The following is a 22,412-nucleotide window of genomic DNA, read 5'->3' on the forward strand; positions in this document are numbered from 1 at the left end:
GGACATACATAAAATTAAATCACAGTATTTTATTCTATATTCTGCAAGAAACTAACTCTGATTTCAATTCTCAGATTAAGAGTGAAATCATCAAGTCATATACAATCTGGACTAAATGCAGAGAGTATGCAGGCTATAGTTTGCATCAAACCGCCATAAAGACACAATGCACACAATGGCCATATCATTACTGTTAGACCAATATTTATTGAAGGTGTGTGTAACCTGATTGTTGGCTCCCTTAATACACAAAAATGTCCCAAGTCTGACCCCCACCCACGAGCTTAACAAACTGTTTTATCTGTAAAAATGTTTCGGTGAACAACAACACGTACTGGTCCATTCACAAAGTGTTCTTCAGGGACCTGGACCCGGATTACTCCACAGCAACAGACAGACAGACAGCGGCGTGGTGAATCTGCTGTTGCCATATCAACTCAGCCCCCGGCCCTGTTTTGACTGGATTCCTCAAACGTGGCACGGCTCGCCTTGGCTAAGTCTAAACGGGGCAAACACTGGGCCGCATTTTACACAACCGTGGTCGTATTTGCACACACACCGACCTGCGATATTCTTATTCTGAAATGTTTGAGGTGACTGAACTTTAAGGACTCACCGCCTCGAAACACAGAGGAGAAACTGAGTCGGAGTGAAGGTGCTATAGTCAGTTTTGTGCTAGTTTTATGTTATATACTGTGTGTTTATTGTGTATTATACACATTTTAACACAGAGCTTTAACGGCTGTAACTGGGAAAATATGGAAAATAAATGGAAAATAAAAATCTTATTATTGGCAGGAAGGTGAATGAGAAAGAAAACATTTTCAGAGCTGTTACCGTTGATATGTTTTTCCTCTTTTAGTCGTCGAAGTATGAATAAGACAGTATTCAAGATACTTTTCAAGATACTTGACAGGAAGATTTGTCCAGGATACTGAAGTCAAGTGTCTTCTGTGTATTCAGTCTTTTCTAAGCATCTTCTGTCTAAGCCGGCTCATCTAATGAAGGACTCTTTGTTCTTGTCGTGGCTGTGTGTTTGGACTTACTGTTCAACAGTAAAATGAAGCTGGGACCAATCAGACATTTCCCTTGCGGCGTGATGTACATAAAAGGATTTTGTTGCCCAGCACTGAACAATCCCCGAACAATAACATCCTCACACACATATGCCTGTAGTAGACTGAAGCAAACAATAACAGGATGTCAGCCAGTCAGAGCACCACAGCTCAACACAAATTAAGTAAAAATGAATCAAAATGTATTAAACTGGCATTAATCCTTCACTGCAGCTGCTTTCCAGATTGCAGATTATTTGTCACAGCCCACATGCTGATGTTGCACCTCTGCCTTTTAAGGAGGATGCATAATATACAACTAAACTAACTGCTGACAATATTTAAATTTGTGCAAACCCCTCAGTTCACCTGGAATTAACCTGGAGTTAAGGTGCATTCAGGGTGTGTCTGGAGGACTGTAAAAAAAAAAAAATGGAAGGGGGGCAATGGACTTGTGGAAAGTCTGCGCACAGATTTATCATTTGTGTGAGATGAAATAAATAAATAAATGGTGATGTTTCGTTAATAACTAAATAAGTAAAAGTTGTTTACAGATACTTTGCAGCCATTCAGCCGAGCTAAAACGAATAACAGGTAGTAGGAAACCAATCAACCACTCATTTGGCTATTAAGATATAAGATAATAGCTGGCGGCGTTTATTCCAAAGACAAATATTTAATGTCTGGCAGAACTAATTACTCTAGGCGTGTGAAGATCGCCTCGCCTGTTCTGTACACGCAGCGGGCTGAGATTTAGCAGTGGTGGTCTTGAACGCAACTCGGTCAGTGTGTTTGTGCAACGTTCAGAGCTGGGACACCGGAGTTGTTTCTGTTGCTCATCTTGGGTCAAACATCTGGGTTCGAGCAGGCGACCGACACAACAAAAGTGAGTATTGGTGGTTTAAATAAAATATCAGGAACGAACGTGAAGGTTTGCTGCGGTTATGAACATGTTTAAAATAAAAAAAAAGAAAATAAAAGTAAAAAGCGAGGCTGAGAGCGACGCGCTTGCTAGCTTTAGCTAAATTAGCCAATGAGGATGAAGCGCAGCGTCAGATGAAACCTCCTTTAGCTAGCTCACATTTGCTCCTTAAAGGTTAACTAAACGTGTTATAGTTGTAGTTTAGTGTGCTAATAACGACGCCCCCGAAACTGGCTTTAAATAAAGCAGAAAACAGTCAGCTGTTATAGTCTCCCTGTCAGACTGGTTTAGCTAATGCCCAAAGATCCTGCAAAGCTAACAATAAACTTTATTGTTAATCTGACATCATGTTGGAGGAAATGCCAGATGTTTAGTAGACTTTATGAGTTAGCAATATCTGGGATTATTAAAGTATATGCACGTCTCCCATCAAATCCACCATTAAATGTATTGCTGTGACAGCAGGAGTGATAAGGACTGTGAAGCAACTGATTGACTGCTTGTTTTTCTGAACCACTTTCCCCTTTGTATTGTGTATTTTTGAGCTGATGTGACTTTGCACAAGCCGGTTATGCTGCCTCAGCCACGGCTTGGCAGCAGCTCTATAGCTTTAATCAGCTGTGAAGAAATGTCTCACCACCAGTAAACTACAGTAGCTCAGTTTTAACCCCCAGTTTACACCCATCAATAAAAGCATCTGTTTAAATTAACAGAGAGAGATGTTGACTCAGCTGTGTTTTCATTTTGGAGGCTGTAGTTTGTAGTACCGTTGAGTCGTAATGTGTCTTCCTGACACGTTTCTATTATTTTGACCCATTTTAGTCAGTGTGGTACGCTAAATAACACCTTCTACTTCATCCAAATAGATCATACAGTTGAATACACCTTTATGACACTGTTTCAACATAAACTAAATATTACGACAGTCTCCATCGTCCGACAGGGCCCTTTCTTTTCTGTGTGGAGTTTGCATGTTCTCCCTGTGTCTGGTTCTCTCCAGGTACTCCAGCTTCCTCCCACCGTCCAAAGACATGCTCGTTAGGTTCATTGGTGATTCTAAATTGGCCGTAGGTGTGAGTGTGAATGGTTGTCTGTTTCTCTGTGTTAGCCCTGAGATAGACTGGAGACCTGTCCAGGTTGTACCCCGCCTCTCGCCCCGATGACAGCTGGGATAGGCTCCAGCCTTCCCGTGACCCTCCAGAGGACGAGCAGTTACCGAAATGAAATTATAACAGTCATGAAGAGGGGAGCAGGACTGTTCTATTACAATACAACTGGGCGGCTGTGGCTCAGTAGGGTTGTCCACGGACCAGAGGGGTAGCGGTTCGATCCCTCCGAATGTGCCACGCGCCGACGTGTCTTTGAGCAAGACACTGAACCCCACAGTTGTGTGTGTGAATGTGTGAGTGCTTGTGTCAGCAAACGGGGAGATGCGTCTGTGACTGTAAAGCGCTCTGAGCAGGTAGAAATCTAAGACCAGTAGGTATAAAGGCGCTATATAAAAACAAGGCCCATTTACATTTGTTCTAACTAGGCAGTTTTATCGAGGACGCGTCTGGAGGCAACTTATGGGGACTTGAGACAACCACGTATCCCAGAATGCATTTTGCGTGCGCCATCAAGTACGCTGTGGGTCCAGTTACAGTATGACCCTGATGAAGGCCGCAAGCCGAAACGCGTCGGTCTAATGAAGTTGTTCCTTATACTACTAAGTGCTGCTGGAGTCTTGACCTTTGCTGCAATTTCTTTTCCTCCTCCATGCACCTCGACACCGTGCTTCATCCTCCCGTCCGTTTGTACGTCAGAGTTGAGCTCGTCACGTTTTGATCTACAACAAGTCAAACTTTGCGTCCTTGGTATTGAGGAAAGCCGTAGCCATGTGTGTCTACCTTAACTATAACCATCTCTACAAACGCTCCATCTCTGTGCCCATTTTTGAATTAGCTGAGAGATCGGTCTAGTCAGGTATTACAAAGATGGCGGTGGCTGCAGACACCCACACTCAGCTCCTATGTGTAAAGTTAAGGAGAGTTCCTCTATCTATATATATATATATATATATATATATATATATATACAGTCCATATTTAGATTTAGATTTTTCCAGCATAAAAAGACAAAACTAAATAAGGGGGTTTTATTTCAGCTATGATGGCACGTAGCTCAGTGACTACACTTAGTAGTGAGACTTAGTAGTGATAAATGTTTGGAGATTACCATTACACCCTACACAAAGAGTAGGGTGTAATGTAGAATTGCACTCGCTGCTGTCAGACGAGCTCCGTCAGTGAAAGCCAGTTCAAGATAACCCTGAGTTAATGACTACTGCAGACACTGATAAGTGTAATCTACTGATAAGAGAGAGCTATCTGTCATTTTATGATGTCCCTGTGACGAATGGTGTGGTGGTGCTCCAGTGACCAGAGGAAGTCTGTAAACTTTTGTTCTTCCAGTCAGTCACAGATATTTCCACAGAAAACAGCCCTACCCCAAATTATTATTATTTTTTTTTAAAGCTTCGACATTTGTCTGGAGTCGTTACTGAGTCATGACCCGTTCTCTTATTCTTAAAATGTCAGGGCGCAGAAGACAGCCTGTTAAATGATGTAGTTCTTGCAGTTGTCTTTATTGCTGGACAGCCTGTCTGTGTTTACTTTTATGGACGTTGACATCTTCCGGCGTGTCTTTGGTCACAGAAGAGAGGACAGAAAGCTGAGTCCTCCCGGTCGTCTCTGTTCACTCCCCCTCAGCCGGTTGGCTCCTGTTGACATTTGAAGTATGAGCTGGTTGGTCAGTTGAGTAGGAGTAGTTGACTTTAAAGGTTTAATTTGTCATTTAACGAGAGCGCTGTGAATTTAAGAGGAAATTTGGTGAGTGGTGCAACAGCATGTAATTGTCTTAAGCCCTATTTGCACAGATTAGTTTTACCTGGGGACGTCATGTGGTTCAGAACTGACCCTCCTACGTCTGTGTTTTATGTGGCGCCTTTGACATGTGACAAGAAAACTCTGTGTTTTACTCAAATTTACTATCCATAGTTATGTCTCTGCTACTTTCTGCTTCGCTCCACTGCATGGCAGAGGACATTTTTACACTTTCTGACAGCTGTGTTCGATGTGATGATCCCAGGGAAGAAATTACGAACGACCTGGCAGTATTTAAATCAGCCCCACCTGTACTGATGAACACTTTAATGCTGGATTTAATGATTTCATCCGTCTAAATGGGTGAATGGGTCAGCGACAGCTTGACTTTGCACCCTTACATCTGTCCAAACTTTGACTTACAGCACATCCTTCATAATTCTTAAGTGACAAGAGGCAGAAAAAAAGCAGAGAATCAAACAAAAATATTGAAAAAGTAAAAATGCATCCCCTCAAATCACAGAGATGCCGATTTGCATTGGATTAGTTTTATCACAGGACTTCACAGGACTGTCACAGGACTCTGTGATTCAATGATCCCTTTCTTTATTAAAACTACACTCACTTGCCAGTTCATTAGGTACACTAGTGAAAACAGATGCATTATAATTTAACAGTCCTTCACTAAACTTATGACTGTTATTATTTTCAGTTTATGTTGAAAAAAACAACAACTAAAAAAAAAGTTTTTAAATAAAAAGAAGTGCAATCCCCAGGCAATGAATGGAGAAATGACAAACAGGTTGAATTGTGACTTTTTGTTGATCTGTACAGAGTATTTTTTCCATCATGTTCTTTGTAGAATATTTTAAACTAAACGAGGACTTTCTGTGTGCTTCACTTTCTTTCCAGGACATCAATGCAATGCTGCTTCTCAGACGCTGCCTCAGCCTGACTCGATTTGGCCCTGTCAGCAGTCAGAGGTACAGTCCTGGGACTAAATGCTTATTGTTAGGAATTGCCCTAGGTATCGTTACTTGACTTGACACAGTAGTTTAGCTGAATCTGAGCTCCTACAAGACAAATCTGTCTGTTTAAAGAGGGAGTATACTGTAAAAGACAACTCAGCCCTGTGTTTCATTCATTCATTCATTCATCTTCTGTAACCGCTCGTCCTCTGGAGGGTCACAGGGAGGCTGGAACCTATCCCAGCTGTCATTGGGCGAGAGGCGGGGCACACACTGGACAGGTCTCCAGTCTATCACAGGGCTAACACAGAGAGACAGACAACCATTCACACTCACACCTACGGCCAATTTAGAATCACAGATGAACCTAACCAGCATGTCTTTGGACGGTGGGAGGAAGCTGGAGAACCTGGAGAGAACCCACGCAGACACAGGGAGAACATGCAAACTCCACACAGAAATAGATGGATTTGAACCCAGTGACGCATCACCACCACCAAACGTCCTCAACCTGTGTTTATAAAACTGAAATTTGATCATTTTTCCCTGCAATGGGGAAATTTCAGTTCCTGTGTGACCCATGCATCTGACCCCTCGGTCCCAAGCTGCACTTCTAACCACTACTCCACGGCTTTTCTTTAGCGTGCAGCACAGTCTGAATCAGTGTTAGATCTCTTTTAAGACTGTAGTTACATTTTCAGGTTTTTTTCTTTTCTTAGGCATCAGGTGTCACCTGCTGTAGCTTCGTGTGCAGTGCGTCTCTACAGCAGCGGCGGCGAGGACCAGAGATCGTACCAGCACGCCCACAGTCTCAGGTGGAGACATGCTCTTGCTGGGCTGCTGGCTGGCTCGGGGGCTGTACTGGCCTATGGCCTATACCACCATAAGGTTAGAATGAGACAAGATCTGTAAAAACAGTCGGTGTTTAATCTGATTCTGTTGAGCCCAGCCTAAATTAAGTCAGTTACGCATGCTTTTTTTAACAGCTGTCCAACAAAAAGTAGCAAGGTAAAAATCACGCACGAGAAAATATTAACTTTTCCGAGCAGAAGTACAGTTCTCCTGTTCTCCTATAAATATGTGAATAATTAACAGTAAGACTGCACAGTATCAATAGCGTAAGTCATGTGTTTCCATGAGAACTCGTTGCTGTCTGTGCTCCCTTTCTGCTTCGTCTCTTTCCTGATGGGCTTTTCAGAGAATTTAAACTAATCATTAACCACTCAGGAGCATGCTACTGCTGCTACATGACAAACAAAGACCATCTGCCTGACCAGCACATGATGTTTGCACAGTTAATACTCAGGTATCCAGGGTCACTGTTGTGTGTTTTAGATGTTAGGGGTTGCTGGAAAGGCTGGAACTTAAGCCTAAATGTAAAATAAGTTTTTGTGTGTGACGTTTTTTCCGCCTGAGAATCAAAGCAAATCTCTACCGGTGTAGCTGTAGCTCTGGTTTAATAAATCTCAAAAGTGATGTTGCCTTTCTCCTCTTTCAGGCTGAGCAGGCAGACGTTGGTGTCCAGAACGTAGAGAAGCGCTCCGGTCTTCCCGTCTTCAGCCAGGAGGAAGTTACAAAGCACCGCTCCCTGGAAAATGGCGTGTGGGTCACTTACAAAGGTGGCGTCTATGACATCACCGAGTTTGTGGCCATGCACCCCGGCGGGGACAAAATCTTGCTGGCAGCAGGTGGCGCTCTTGAACCCTTTTGGGCGCTGTACGCTGTGCACAAGCAGGAACATGTGCTGGAAATCCTCTCAGAATATAAGGTTTGTTTCTGTGGATGATTTAACGAAAGCTAAATGTAAAAGATAAAAAAACTTAAAACTGCATAGGGATTTCTAGCACTTTTAGATTTTTATTTTTACTATTCAGCCATAACTTTATGACCACATGGTTATAATTACTGGTCAAGTTACATCTGGAGTTGGCCTCCTCCGGGTTTTAAAATGACTTTAAATCTCCACGGTCTAAAAAACAAAGAGCACAAACGTCAGATTTTAAACGGTGGCGCCTACGTTGATTTTTATTAGTGAACAACACAAATAGTTTTCTCCCTCAGGTTAAATTGAAAACAGAGTAGGTGAGCGGCTGGTGTGTGTGTGAAAGGGGAGTCTGGGGGAGGTGGATTTGGGAAGGGGAGGAAGGGACAGATGATCTAACTAATGGGAAGAGATGATTTTGGGAGCAATAGGGAAAAACACGCACAATCTTGGCAAGCCGCCTTACTACTGATCTACACAAATGCCAGAACGCAGGTTTCCCAGAAGATCATCATCAATGATATCCACTTCATTTAATTGGTGGTATTAATGTTGTGGCTGATCGGTCTATGTTGCATTTACTATGAAACCAGTGCAGGTAGCGAAGGTGTCACGCAAGGGAAAAAAAAAAGTGTGTTTTCAGTAAATAATCTTGTGGGTGGAAATATTTTCATCAGACAAGGCCACAGGCAGCTGGTGCAGTTATAGTTTATGTTTAGACATTAACAGTACAGCTGACTTTATGTGTCAACCATCACTGACTTCCAGCTTAACAGTAACATACAGGGTGCAGCTTCACCTTGAAAAGCTCAGAAAACCTGGAAAAACAGGACAGAAATAATAACAATGATAATAATAGTAGTAGGAAAACCTCAGACTTATTTGGAAGAGATAAAAGTTGCCTAATCCAGGTTGACTGGGGCCTTTCTGTGTGGAGGTGGCTTGTTTACAGTCTGTTTTTATTGCACAACGAATGCTTCGACTGATATTTTCTGCGTGTTGATGAATCTGTGCGACTGCAGTTTATCCCTAAATGAACTGGTCTTTCACGTCGAGCACTTGGTTTCTGCAGACGCATATGAAAAGGTCCGCTGCGCACTGTATACTGAGGAAAAACTAACAGCTGTAGGCTGAACGCTGGCACTCCCTCAGGTGGTGAGTGACGGAAGAGACTCATCTGGTGTTTTCATTTATCATCGTTAAGTTACCTGTGGAGTCTTCTCTTGAACAAATGTGTTTTTTTTTCATTGTCTCTGTTGCCTGGTCCCGGGCCAAATTAAACCCTTGTGTCTGTGCTTCATACAAGGTTGGTGAGCTGAGTTTAGAAGACCAGAAGAAGCAGCAGGCCGTTAAATCATCTGACCCTTACTCTTCCGACCCTGAGCGCCACCCTGTCCTGCACGTCAACAGCCTGAAGCCCTTCAACGCCGAGCCGCCTCCTGACATCCTCACCGACAGCTACGTCACGCCCTCCGCTTTCTTCTTCAAAAGAAACCACCTGCCAGTTCCTCACGTGGACCCGGCCACATATCAGCTGCGAGTGGAGGGACTACCCGGAGGAGCGCTGACGCTGTCTCTAGAAGACTTGAAGACTCGATTCCCCAAGCACACCATCACCGCTACGCTGCAGTGTGCAGGTAACCGGCGCAGCGAGATGAATAAGGTGAAGCAGGTGAAAGGACTCAACTGGGGCATAGCTGCTATTAGTAATGCCACATGGAGCGGCGCCCGGCTCAGGGATGTGCTGCTGGCTGCTGGTTACAGGCCGGATGTGGCGCAGTGGGCTCGCCATGTGCAGTTTGAAGGATTAGATAAAGATGCGACGGGGACTACCTATGGTGCTTCTATCCCTATAAACAAGGCGGTAAGTGAGGAAGGTGATGTGCTTCTGGCTTATGAAATGAACGGCGAGGATATTCCCCTCGACCACGGCTTCCCTGTGCGGGCTGTGGTACCAGGCGTAGTGGGCGCACGCAACGTGAAATGGCTGGGTAAGATCATCGTTAGTGCAGAGGAGAGCACCAGCCACTGGCAGCAGAACGACTACAAAGGATTCTCCCCTGGGACGGACTGGGACACGGTGGACTTCAAATCTTCTCCAGCCATCCAAGAGCTGCCCATTCAGTCTGCGATCACCACACCGGCAGACGGCGCCACGATCGATCGCAGTGTAGAAACGGTGACCGTGAAGGGCTACGCGTGGAGCGGCGGGGGTAGAGAGGTGGTACGCGTGGACGTTTCTCTGGACGGAGGCAAAACGTGGCAGGTGGCCCAGCTGAGGGGCAGCGAGAAGGAACAGGATCCCGGGCCTTCTCCTCCGCCAGGACGAGCCTGGGCCTGGAAGCTGTGGGAGGTAACGGCTCCCCTTCCTCACGAGGCTGAAGAGCTGGAGATAGTTTGCAAGGCCGTTGACAACAGTTACAACGTGCAGCCGGACACAGTTTCCCCCATCTGGAACCTGAGGGGCGTGCTGAGCAACGCCTGGCACCGAGTGAAGGTGAAGATCGAAGAGGACGAGAGGGAAGAATAGACTCACTAGAATAGACTGCAACAGAATCATCATAGAGCGGACTGCGCTTCAAATCTATCTCTGGGATTGAGTCGTAAAAGAAAACTGGAAACAATATTTTGAAGTATTTTTGGCACACAGCCTTGAAGTACAGTATTTATGCAGCCAGAGATTGTAAAAGACTTGCAGTGGTACATATTTACAGTATGATGAAGCTAAAGGCTAATGGCCAAACCATTACACTCAGTTATGGGTGAAAACGTGTCTTTGGGATTTATACAAAACATTTATTTTTATAATTAGCATTCTTCCTGCTGAAGATAAACCACAGACTGTAAATAAAGATGGACGACGGAACTGCAACTCAAAAGTAGAGCCAAAGCAAGTAGAGCTCCCCCTGGTGGCTGGCTGCAGTATAGGTCATAAGCTCCGCCCCCTCCATGTTAGTGAATGGGACTAAAATACACGTCAGATTTTATTATTTTTTTTCAACGATGGTTTCAATCATTTTAAGTAATTAATATAATGCTGATACATGTTCAAGGATTAGTTTTGTTTGAGTTAGTTATTTGACGCTATAGAAACAGGATGTGGCGTAATAGCGATCACCAGTTGCCATGCCAACTCTGTAAATAGGTCCAGTGGGGCCGTGAGAGTTGTAATAAAAAAATAATACTAATTAAAAGTAAGTACAAAAATGTATAATTTAAACATTTCTTACTGGTAACTGGTAGGAGGTAGAGCAGAGCGCAGTATTACTTAAACGGAAACGCAAGTGAGTCTGGGGGAAGTGTGGGCCGGTCGTTGATATTGCGGCTTCCCGTGGCTCCGCTCTCGGACCGTACTGATCAGACTCTAGCTCCAAACACGGGAAACTAGCATCAGTCTGGCCAATGCAAGGAAGTGGAGACACGTCGTCCATATTTATATACAGTCTGTGGGATAAACGCACAGTGTGTTGAATTCATTTTCTGATTGAAGAGTGGTACGTTTAGTTTTATTACTTTTAATCAAGTCAATTTAAAAGTGTTCACTTTATGTCGACCATATGGATACTGACGCTCAGAACAACCTAGACCAGTGGTTTTACCTCAGACAATCGGAGGGAAGATAAGAAAAAAAATTAGAAAAATTAAAAAAAATATAATCGAATTATTTTGAACCATTATTATAAAATATAATCTAATTATTTATTATTCATTATTATAGAATATAACCTAATTATTTTTTAAATCATTATCATAAAACATAATAATATATCATATCTAAATGTTATTTGCCATGCTCATCTTTCTGATTCCCTGCCAGTCAAAACATCGTTCATGACCTCAAGACAAGACCGAAGGAACAGACCAACAGCCCTGTCGTGGAAGACACTGCTGCAAAAAACACCTAAGAACTCCTGACCAACTAAAATCAGAAAATACAGTATGAGGCAGCACTTATGCTTAACAAATGTAATAGTTATTGAATAGTGAATAAAAGGAAGACAATACATTATTAAAAAATTACGTTTCTTTACATATTTTGTAGCATTGTCTGTAGATTTGCAAAGGGGGTCCCCGGCCAGAAGCTAATGCTGTTTGGGGGGGCCTTGGCGTGGAAAAGTTTGAGAACCCCTGACCTAGACTATTCAGGCTCTGACTGTCAGTGTCTGAGATCGTTGATACTTGGTTTCAGCCGGTACATCAACTGTCCTCCGCTCTTTCAGAGACGATATAAAGCACCACCCCCACATAGTGACTAGCTAAAGTCCAGCTGTGTTTATGCTCCAACACCACAGCCCATGGCAGATGTCTGAGCGCTGTTTAACCACAGCTTTGACCTGAAGTGAGTCCAGCTGTCTTTGTGGTCGGCCGTTTGAGTAAGAAGAGGCCAACCAAACGAAATAATAAATAATAAAAAAAAAAATATGTGATTTAGGGAAAGTTGGCAAGAGTCAAGGGTTCTTTCCTTTCGCGGAGATAGAGGAGTAGTAAACGTTGTGTAGTGTAGGGTTTTGAAATGCCAGAGTTAAATATTCAGTGGACTAACTGCACCGTGTTTCCCAAAAGAAGTTTAGTGTCACAGAAACATGCAGTCGACTCCTATTGAATAATTCAAGTCACAGAGGTGTGTTCCTATCATGCCAAGCAGCCCTGTGATGTGCACATGGACTACATGATGTATTTTGAATGTGAGTACTGTTGACAATAAAGACCTCTAATTTTAACACGTACGTCTGATTGATTCTATGAGAAAAGATCATAAGGTAGTAGTAGTAGTAGTAGTAGTAGTAGTAGTACAGGACGAAAGTTTTGTTGCAGTAACATGAGGATGCTAAGCAAGTGTGGAGGTTGGACTCGGATGAGGAACAGCAACGTAGAGCTGAGAAGACGTCAGATGAAGAAACCCAAGGACAACCAAGGTAAGGTAGAGGAGGAAGAGGAAGAGGATTGATGGCCTAAAAGCAGAGTGACATATTGACAGTGAATTTAACCCTAGCTATTATCTTTGGGGTCAGTTTGATCACATTAAATTCCCTAAATATTTGATTAACATCATTTTCTTTTGCTTCATATTTAATGACTTTTTCTAATTTAATGGGGACACTGACACAGACACTGGCCCCGACATAATATATGTTATTATTCTGTTATTATTCTTGATAATATGTGTTATAGATAATGAGAATTTGTACTTAGAAATCACATAAAGCCACTGAAGCATATCTCTTTCCAATTTAAGGTCAATCAGGTTTACGTTGTTGGGGTCAAATTGACTCCATGGATAAAATAGTGTTAGTAAATTTGAAGGTAATAGGAGGAGGGTTAAGGAGATCAGACGTCAGGCAAATGAATCATTGGACAAGAGCGGTGATGTTGATAGTGGAAGAGATAAAAAGCAGGAAGAGTCCGATTTTACCGTGGAGGAAAGGAAACGATGTGAGTGGACAGATCATCTCTAATGAACTTTCTAATAAGCTTCGCAGAAATCAAAGGTTGAATTAAAGGTCACATACAGCTTTCATTCATTCATGCATTCATTCAAAAACAAACTACAACTGTTTTTTTACTTGGCGTCAGTTCAGTCGGGAAGACTATTTTTATCCTCACATATTCACAACTCTTCCAGAAAACTATGAGTTTCCATTTTAATAATCCAGACATTTCCACAAACCCAATCAGACTGTCACGTCAGACTCTGTCCACCTCCATTTTCCCTTCCATCTAAAAACCTCAGTCTGAGTTCATCGGAGTCCTATCCTCATCCAGATCTCCAGCATTTCTGTCCCCTCACCACCAGCAGCATCTAGACCCAGGGGGCTTTTCCTAATCAAGCCCTTAGCCTCTACCCCTGAAAAAATCCATGCATGTTGCACTGTAACAGGCACGGACTCAGAAACGGTGTGCAACATGATTTAAAATGTATTTTCCCCTGCAGATTTGCACATAAACTACAACATTTCTCTTGGAGCACCTTTAATTGTTCATCTTTAGCCGTTATGTTAAGGTGCCTCAAAGGTCAGACTAGGTCACCCAAAAGATTTCACCTCCCTGTCTGTGTCACATATTGCGGTTTTGAGAGCCAAATGTGGACGCCAAGACCCAGCTTGCAAAAAATCAAGTGTCCCTTTCCGTTCCAATCTCTCGCAACATTCACAAGTTGTTTCACGCATCTTCGTTATTTTTTTTCTTCTGCGACTTTCTGCAAAACTACGAGTGCTGAACTTCTCCCTCGTCTCCTCCTTCATGTACTCGGTGATTCCCGAATGTGCTAGCAGAGGAAACAGGATATGAACAGACTCCTGGCAAAAAAATTAAAAATGTCGATTGAAGATGAGCAAGAGGCAAGGCGGGAAGAGAGTTTGTTGTCGGGGTGAAAACAGAAACAGAAAGATACGCAGGGAACCACTGATAAATGACTGTAGGTACGTTTTTATGTGAACGATAATTCAATTCTGTGATTTCCCAGTGAATTAGTGGACTTTGAGTCATGATGAGTGTCCTTCGTCCTGACCTTCAGTCCTCAAGATTGACCGTACGTGTTACGTTGTTTTCTCTGACTGGCGGGAAAGACTGAAGTAAACGCAAAGAACGAAACAGTTTTGGTTCTGGGATGCATCTGGTTCTGACTCACACATGACTAACGTGCCAGCAGAACTGCGTCAAATGGATGAAAAGGAGCAACTTTATGTGGTTCTTAGGCTGACCCTGGGCTGTGGGATTTTTATGTATTCTCTTGGTTTCACGCACAGAACCGTGATGATTGTATGAGTCCGTGTGCAATAGTGTTCAATCATGCATGACTGGCTAAGCCTTAGGAGAAACAACAGGAAGTGGGGGGGAAGCAAGGTCACCAAAAACTTGAAGAATATCACCTCATTTCAAACGTACTCAATGTTTAGTTGTTTTTCTTTTAGATAAACAGTTCCTAGCTTCGTGCTACTGCCTCATGTGAGTTGTGCCAAAAGCTTCCTCATCCCTAAATACCAACTATACTCCCACATCTGGCTTGTTCCTGCTTTCGGTTCCTAATGAAAATGAGACAAAAGTGACAAATACAGTGGACAGGAAGTGTGAAGCTGACTGGGTTTTACTGCTCTCCCCGTCAGCAAATACAGAGAACTGTGTCACCTGGGTGATAAATGCAGAGCTTCATCTTTTTTTCTTTTTTTTCTTTGTGCAGTAATTCGTGATACGGTGAGGAATGAGCAGGATCTGGATGAAGTCTGTCCAGGGATTTTCCGTGCAAGTCTGCATGAGAAAGTTTTTTTGGCGTTGTGCTAATCTGCAAATGAACGCGGATAGCTCGTCTCATTGTTGCAGACAGTAGATGAAAAGGTTGTCACTCTCATAGATTTCAAGTCGGACCTGTGCTGTTGGGCACAAAGACAAACTTTCTGTGTGTTGCCTCTGCAGCTCTACGACGCCAACTATGCCCTCACATCTTGAGACCAGGTGCTTGTTCCATACCAGCTCCACATGCAGGAGTCTCTTGCGACGGTATACGAAATTTTACAAGCATAAAAGCCTGAGTACACGGCCTGTCTTTCTGTTAAAGGGGAACTACTGTTTTTCTACAACCTGGACCTTATTTCTTGTATAAAATACGATCGTTTACTCACCCATATAACTTTGGTGTAATTTGTAGTCCTTCAGCAGATAATTAGATCTGCGTATATCCATATAGTGGGAGTGACTGGGGCACCGAAACGCAGCCTCTAAATAACACATTATCTTATAACAATATAACAATATTTTGTTATGATACGCTAGTGCTATTCCCCATTGAGCCGGGAGTTACCTGTTATCATCATCCTGGGTCTATAGATTGACCTACAGAACCCGGATGATGTCTTCTGACTTGGATGATGTCATCTCCACGCGCACCCGCGACGGTCGGCTTGTTTACCTGTAATTTGCTACTGCTAGTTTTTTGCAACATGGCTGAATATTTTTCCGATTCTGAGGTTGTGGACGAATCATAGCAGAAGCAAATTACAGGTAAACAAGCCGACCGTCGCGGGTGGGGCGTGGCGCTCAGAGATGACATCATCCGGATCAGAAGACATCATCCGGGGTCTGTAGATTGACCTACAGACCCCGGATGATGTTAACATGTAACTCCCGACTCAACGGGGAATAGCACTAGCGTACGATAACAAAATATCGGTGAAATTAACGAGTTTCACGGCAGACAATGCGTTATTTAGAGGCTGTGTTTTGGTGCCCCAGTCACTCCCACTATATGGATATACGCTGATCTAAATATCTCCCGAAGGACTAAAATTATATATATATGGGTGAGTAAATGATTTTATGCCAGAAATAAGGTCCAGGTTGTAAAAAACAGTAGTTCCCCTTTAATCTCCAAATTGATCTAAATTTAACACAAATATGACACTGCTGCCGTGCTCAGATGTATGGAAAACAGAAGTAATCTAATTTGCTGGCAATGCAAAAACCATAATTATCTTTTCCTTGATAGAAAATAGTAACGTAACATATGTTGTCGGTAAAAGAGCCAAAAAGACATTGGTCAGCAGATTAACTTCTTCTTCTTCTACTCAAAGTAGATAAACACTAACGGCCGTCCCTTATATATATTATATTATATTATATTATATTATATTATATTATATTATATTATATTATATTATGTTATATTATATTATGTTATATTATATTAAAGCTCTATTGGTGAATATTTGGCCACCAGGTGGCAGAAAAACGCCATGAAAAGCTGACGAATCAAGGGCCTTTAACGTGTTATCACCCCATGTTGTGGCTACTAACAATTCCAGCAGACGTAACAACACGACCATCCCTTTGGAGAAAGAGTTTCTGCCACAGACCAAAATCACTTGTGCAATCTCTACCCAGCTCTCCCTCAGGTCAATCATTTCCAATTACCAAACATCCGTTCACTTGTTTACATTTTAACAACTAATTGCTAACGTCTCTGATGCTGGACATGTAGCACGTAATTGCATATCATAGCTTATATACGGGTTTTTTATTATTTGCTGCAAAAACAGCAGCAGTCTAAAGTGGGATGTAAATCTAAAAGCTTGGTTTGCTCCAGAGTTGGGTGATACATATTTGTATTAAAAATAACACTATTTATCATTCACTGTTCATCTCTTGATCTAATGAAAATAACTTGGTTTGAGGTATTTATGAGCAGAAGAGATTAAAATAAACTCATTATTATTAGAAAATAGTAATAACAACTCAATGCTGTGTGAGATGATCCTCCTTTCCTCTGCTACTGAAACACACTTGGGTGCCATAAAAATCAAAAATCAAACACGTTAGCTCGACCTGTCCCTCCTCAGATGGGCCGTGGATCAATTTGAGAGATGTAAACACAAACATTTGACCCGACTAATTTAGTTGTGGGTACGACACGTATGCGGAGACAGAGGGCGAGGCTCTTCCTGTGGTTTGACCCCATAATTGAGCTGTGATACACGGGACACGGGACACGGGACGGCAGGGGAATAACAAACTGGCTGTGATCTCGAGGAACAATATAGGGATGTTCCGGTGGTAGTTTCAGGGAGAGTGCACTATCTTTAGTGGCTTGTAAAGAGGCAGAACTGAAGCTCACTACTGCAGGCTTGACTCTATAAAGTGTGTTAGGTACGGGGGGGTCCTCTCTGAACAGCTGTACTATTTAACAGTAGACATGATAGATGTAGGTCAGCTGGCTGCTCTTGTAATCCTCATACTTCAGAGGTGGATCATCGAAGCCACAGGTCTGACTCATGGGGCGGCTGAGTTAAAAACTTGGAGCAACGCTCAGAGAGCAAACAGAGTCTGCAGAGGGACTCTTCCGCTCAACACTTCCCAGCCTCTACTCTTTTTTTTTTTTCAAGAATCAGTCAAGGGGATCCGGGACAGAATCTGCTGGTGGAGATTCGATCATGGACTACTCTGCGCTCCTGCTGCTGCTGCTGGTGCTCTGCCTCAGGCGAACTTTTTGTGCAGTCGTGCAATGGGCCGAGTTAAACGAAGCAAAGGTGAGATGAAAGCTGGCTTTGTAATCTGTCTGAAAAGTCAGGCTTTCACGTGTTTGGTTCTTCTCAAAAGTAAGATCATGTATTAAACATATAAAAGAACGGCTTTTAACTAGTTTGCGAGAAGATTTGCATTTGAAATTGTTCTTTTGAATTCAGGATTGCTTTGTTTGTTTGAACATGTACAGGCCTATCTGAAGCAGTACGGCTACCTGAACGACCCCGCTGATCCACAGGACACTAATTATCTGCTGGAGCTCATTGAAGCTCTCAGGTGACAAAGATTTTTACTTTTGTAAAACATACTGCAACTTTTAGACCAGGGTCTGTAGGGAAATATTAGAGCTGCTGTGTTATTTCATTCCTCAAGTCTGCAGATGTGTGATCCTCCATTGTCTCCTCAGGGTCTTCCAGTCGGTGAACGATCTGCCACCTACTGGAGAAATCGATGACGCCACCCTGGATGTGATGAGACAGCCCCGCTGCGGTATGGAGGACTCCTTCAACAAGAAATTTCACAAGTACAGAGTGATGGGTGAGTCGCAGAATTTCATCCGTGCATCAGTGTTTATTTAGTTCAGTCTCTAGAAACAGAGCTCGACGCAGAAATCATCTGTTGCCCTTCAATAAAAGTTTCAAGTCTGACCTTTTGCTTTGAGAACGGTCCATTTTTACAAGACTGACACTATGTTTTACTGCTCAGACTAATTTCATTGACTTTATTTAATAGCACAGGATAAAACTATATTAACAATGTTACATCACTGGGTCCTGATTGTTAACAGTGTGAGACAAATTAGATTGTGGGTGTTTCAGTGCTCGGGACGGGCATAAAAATCTCTGCACACTCCTCTCAGTTTTATTAATCAGACAGTGATGAATCATATGAGAACTTATGTGGTTTTATTTTGAAAAATACAACCTATGCAACCCCACTGGAAACCAGCGTGATGCATTTAGCAGAAAAAAGAGAAAAATAAAAAACTTTGAAGGAAATAACGGCATCAGTGTGGCACATCTTCACACACCTGAAGCTGTTCTTGTTAAAGCTTTTTGTCTTGATTGCAAACGTTGTTTTTCTGATTTTTTCAGTTTTGTTGTGAAGATTTTCTTTTTCTTTTTTTCCTCTTAAATGCATGACATAGATTTCCAGTGGCATTGCATAGACAATAACTGCAGAAGTGTGCACACAGGCACATCTCCACTCATCAGTATTAACCTGAAGACTCTCAGCTGTTCTTGAAAAAGTTTATCTTGGCTGCAAACACTGATTTTTTTTCTCCTTTTTTCAGTTTCGTTATGAAGATTTCAAAAATGTTCTTCTGTTTCAGGCCGTTGGAGGAAAAAGAGTCTGACCTACCGCATTTACAACTACACCCCTGACATGAAGAGGTCAGACGTCAGGGAAGCCATCCAGGCTGGCTTCAGGTACTGGAGCGACGTGACGCCTCTGACCTTCAGAGAGGTCAACTACGGCCGAGCGGACATCAAGATCTCCTTCCACAAGAAAGACGGCTGTGCCGTCCCGTTCGACGGCCGCGGTCAGTGTTTGTATGAAACAGAAATCATCTGGCCGACGCTTGTCTCCTGGAGCTCGCAGTCATCGCTGTGTGTTTGTACCGCCTGCAGGTCACGTACTGGCCCACGCTGAGGCACCAGAGTCTGGTATCGTCCACTTTGACGAGGATGAGTTCTGGACCGAGAGATCATACTATGGCACTAACCTGCGTATTGTAGCTGCTCATGAAATAGGCCATGCCCTCGGCCTGGGCCACTCTCAGTTCAGGAGCGCTCTGATGGCGCCCGTCTACTCTGGTTACCGTGCCAACTTCAGGCTGGATTCAGATGATGTGAATGGCATCCAGGCTCTGTACGGTGAGTGTAGTGAGAACGGAGAACATTTTGCATGGTCTCCACATGGAACTATTGCTGCAGAATATATACTGCAGTATACACTGATCAGCCATAACATTAAAACCAAAATTCATTGTTCTGCTGGGAAACTTTTGGACCTGGCATTCATTCATGTGAATGTTACTTAGACATGTAGCACCCACCTAGACCAGACCAGGCACCCCCACCCCATAGCAATGACACTCCCTCCAAATTCACTAGATCCCAAACTGACCAAATATCTGTGGGATGATCCACAGAGGCCCCTCCCCTCAACCCATAGGACCCAAAGGCCCCCCCACTAACAACATCCTGTTACCAGACACCACAGGACACCCTCAGAAGGCCCATGTCCATTCTCTGATGAATCAGAACTGTTTTTGAGGCACAAGGGAGATCTACGCAATATTAGGAAGGTGGTCGTAATGTTCTGCCTGATCATGTGTATACTGCTACCAATAATGCTGTCTGATGCAGAACTGGCTTATCGTCCATTCTGATCACAGCTCCTCATCTGACAGTACCTTCAGTTGTCTCGACTCAGTGACACTCTGCTCAAATCTAAATCTAAAGTCTAATGGCTCAAAATGAAATCTTTTCTATTTTCTGTTTTAGGCAAACGCAGCACCAGCACATTCCAGCCGACTACAGAAAGTATGACTCCCTCTGAAAACAGCCTGGGGACCGAGAGCGTCCCTGATCCCTGCACTGCGTCTCTGGATGCCATTATATTAGGTAGTGTTGGAGCATGAACGCACTGAATTAACAGAGGCCAGGCAAACTATCTATCACTCGATAAGAGCAGTTTTAAAGAACCTTTTCATATTAAATCCCGTTTGTTTGATCAGGTCCGTGGAGAAAAACCTTTGCTTTTAGTGGGGATTACGTCTGGACCATCTCTGATCTGGGACACAACACACCGATAAAAATTAACAGACTGTGGAGTGAGCTCCCTGGAAACCTGGACGCCGCCGTGCACTCCCAAAGAACCAACAGGACGTACTTCTTTAAAGGTATGCTGCTGCTGCTGTTGTTGTTTTTGTCCCGTTAAGCTGATTTCTTGTTCTGCAGCCGAGTGTAAATGTCCTCTTTGTGGTGGCAGGCAGTGATGTGTGGAGGTACACCAGGTTCATGCTGGACTACGGCTACCCCAAAACGGTGAAACGGATCCCCCCTAACATCGACGCGGCCTTGTACCTGGAGAAGAACAATAAACTGGTGTTCATTAAGGTATTTGTGAGCAGAATAACATAAATTTGTCAGTCCTCTTGGAGAAAGCATCAGCGATTTGGAACAAAGGTCGATTAGACTATCTAATGAAGATGTTTCACCATCATCCATGTGGCTTCTTCAGTTGTAAATGAGTAGTGGGGAGTTTGGGTTTTTCTTAGGAACATCTATGGGTGTTGTCCACCTGAAACTCGACGGATTAGGCTCTGTTAAAGGGGAACTAGTGTTTTTTTATAACCTGGAACTTATTTCTGGCATAAAATACAGTTGTTTACTCACCCATATAACTTTTGTGTCATGTGTAGTCCTTCGGGAGATATTTAGATCAGCGTATATCCATATAGTGGGAGTGACTGGGGCACCGAAACGCAGCCTCTAAATAAGGCAGCGCTTAGAGACGACGTCATCCAGGTCAGAAGACATCATGATGATGATAACAGGTAACTCCGGACTCAACGGGGAATAGCACTAGCGTACTATAACAAAATATTGGTGAAATGAACGAGTTTTCCGGGAGAAAATGCGTTATTTAGAGGCTGCGTTTCGGTGCCCCAGTCACTCCCACTATATGGATATACGCAAATCCAAATATCTCCCGAAGGAATACAAATTACACAAAAGTTATATGGGTGAGTAAACGACCGTATTTTATGCCAGAAATAAGGTCCAGGTTGTAAAAAACAGTTGTTCCCCTTTAACGACTATATACCCAATGAAAGGTAGTCTAATGACCCACTTGGGTCGAGTCTAGGTGATCCATGATCTGGATGGCTGAGAACCTTCACAGACACCAGTTTTTATTGCAATCTCTTCCCAGGGTTCAGAGCACTGGCAGTGGGACGAGCTGAAGTACAACGACTTGACTTTCTACCCCAAACCGCTCAGCACGCTCTTCAGCGGAGTGCCGTCCCCCCCCGACGCAGCCTTCACCTGGACCAACGGCAAGATCTTCTTCTTCAAGGGGGACGAGTACTGGCGGGTGAACGAGCAGCTCAGGGCGGACAGAGGATACCCCCTGAGCAAGAAGGAGCGCTGGATGCGGTGCTGAGGGTCGACCAAGAGGGGGCAGCAGCTACCAAGAGGTGTGAAGCAAGAATGGGGGTGCCGGTTCCACTCCCCAGGGGCATTGACAACCACTCGACCTCAACAGTAGTGACGAGTACTAGATGATCATTAGGGACGAACTAGTATGATTTTCATTTCACTGGACTACAGCCAAGTTATCCTCCAGAGCTGGCTAATATTTGTGAGGCTTACTTGACTGCAGAATTATAAAAGCTTTCTTATGATCTCCGGGAAAAATTATCCCCCTTCTGTTTTTTGTTTTTTTTCTTCTTTGGCACATGTGTTGGATTATGTGGTAATGCTTTCAGTGAGATGTAATACTATGATGGCAGTGTGCACTTTGTGTACGTCTTAACTGCACACTTCCATTGTGTCATGACTCATCACGCTGGTTTGTGAGAAAATCACGAGGCATCGCTTTGTCTCTTGATTTCAAGTGGAAGTGTAAGATTTTGTACTTTTTAAACAAGACACGACAAATAAAGACGACAATTTCCTGGTTGCAGAAAGCAGAAGGGGTTGCTTCTTCACAATCACACGAGAAAACGATAGAGAGATATTCAACGGTCGCGAAATAAAGAAAGGGTGGTCTGTCCCTGCAGTGAGCTGTCGGCAAAAGCGCCATGGCAACCCCAATCGG

The 22,412-nt window shown here is 43.4% G+C and overlaps 2 protein-coding genes across 2 annotated transcripts; both read left to right on the top strand.

Moving 5' to 3' along the window:
• Positions 1-1,609: 1,609 nt before the first annotated feature.
• Positions 1,610-12,292, top strand: suox (sulfite oxidase). The gene is made up of 5 exons (XM_084543459.1): positions 1,610-1,941; positions 5,754-5,824; positions 6,529-6,697; positions 7,308-7,577; positions 8,878-12,292. Exons 2-5 carry the CDS (start codon positions 5,766-5,768, stop codon positions 10,099-10,101), a joined length of 1,722 nt encoding a protein of 573 aa, XP_084399585.1. The 5' UTR covers positions 1,610-1,941; positions 5,754-5,765; the 3' UTR covers positions 10,102-12,292.
• Positions 12,293-17,328: 5,036 nt separating this feature from the next.
• mmp19 (matrix metallopeptidase 19) lies at positions 17,329-22,337 on the top strand. The gene is made up of 9 exons (XM_084542714.1): positions 17,329-17,587; positions 17,773-17,858; positions 17,989-18,119; positions 18,916-19,125; positions 19,214-19,459; positions 20,093-20,212; positions 20,326-20,490; positions 20,580-20,707; positions 21,525-22,337. The coding sequence occupies exons 1-9, from the start codon at positions 17,492-17,494 to the stop codon at positions 21,753-21,755; spliced, it is 1,413 nt and encodes a 470-aa protein (XP_084398840.1). The 5' UTR covers positions 17,329-17,491; the 3' UTR covers positions 21,756-22,337.
• Positions 22,338-22,412: the final 75 nt, after the last annotated feature.

Source organism: Chelon labrosus (assembly GCF_963514085.1).
Source record: "Chelon labrosus genome assembly, chromosome: 4".
Lineage (NCBI taxonomy): Eukaryota > Metazoa > Chordata > Actinopteri > Mugiliformes > Mugilidae > Chelon > Chelon labrosus.

Coding starts and splice junctions, on each gene's coding strand:
- suox (XM_084543459.1), top strand. CDS start 5,766: ATGCTGCTTCTCAGACGCTGCCTCAGCCTGACTCGATTTGGCCCTGTC. Junction 5,825..6,528: donor GGCCCTGTCAGCAGTCAGAG/GTACAGTCCTGG, acceptor TTCTTTTCTTAG/GCATCAGGTGTCACCTGCTG. Junction 7,578..8,877: donor AAATCCTCTCAGAATATAAG/GTTTGTTTCTGT, acceptor GCTTCATACAAG/GTTGGTGAGCTGAGTTTAGA.
- mmp19 (XM_084542714.1), top strand. CDS start 17,492: ATGGACTACTCTGCGCTCCTGCTGCTGCTGCTGGTGCTCTGCCTCAGG. Junction 19,126..19,213: donor CGTCCCGTTCGACGGCCGCG/GTCAGTGTTTGT, acceptor TACCGCCTGCAG/GTCACGTACTGGCCCACGCT. Junction 20,708..21,524: donor ATAAACTGGTGTTCATTAAG/GTATTTGTGAGC, acceptor ATCTCTTCCCAG/GGTTCAGAGCACTGGCAGTG.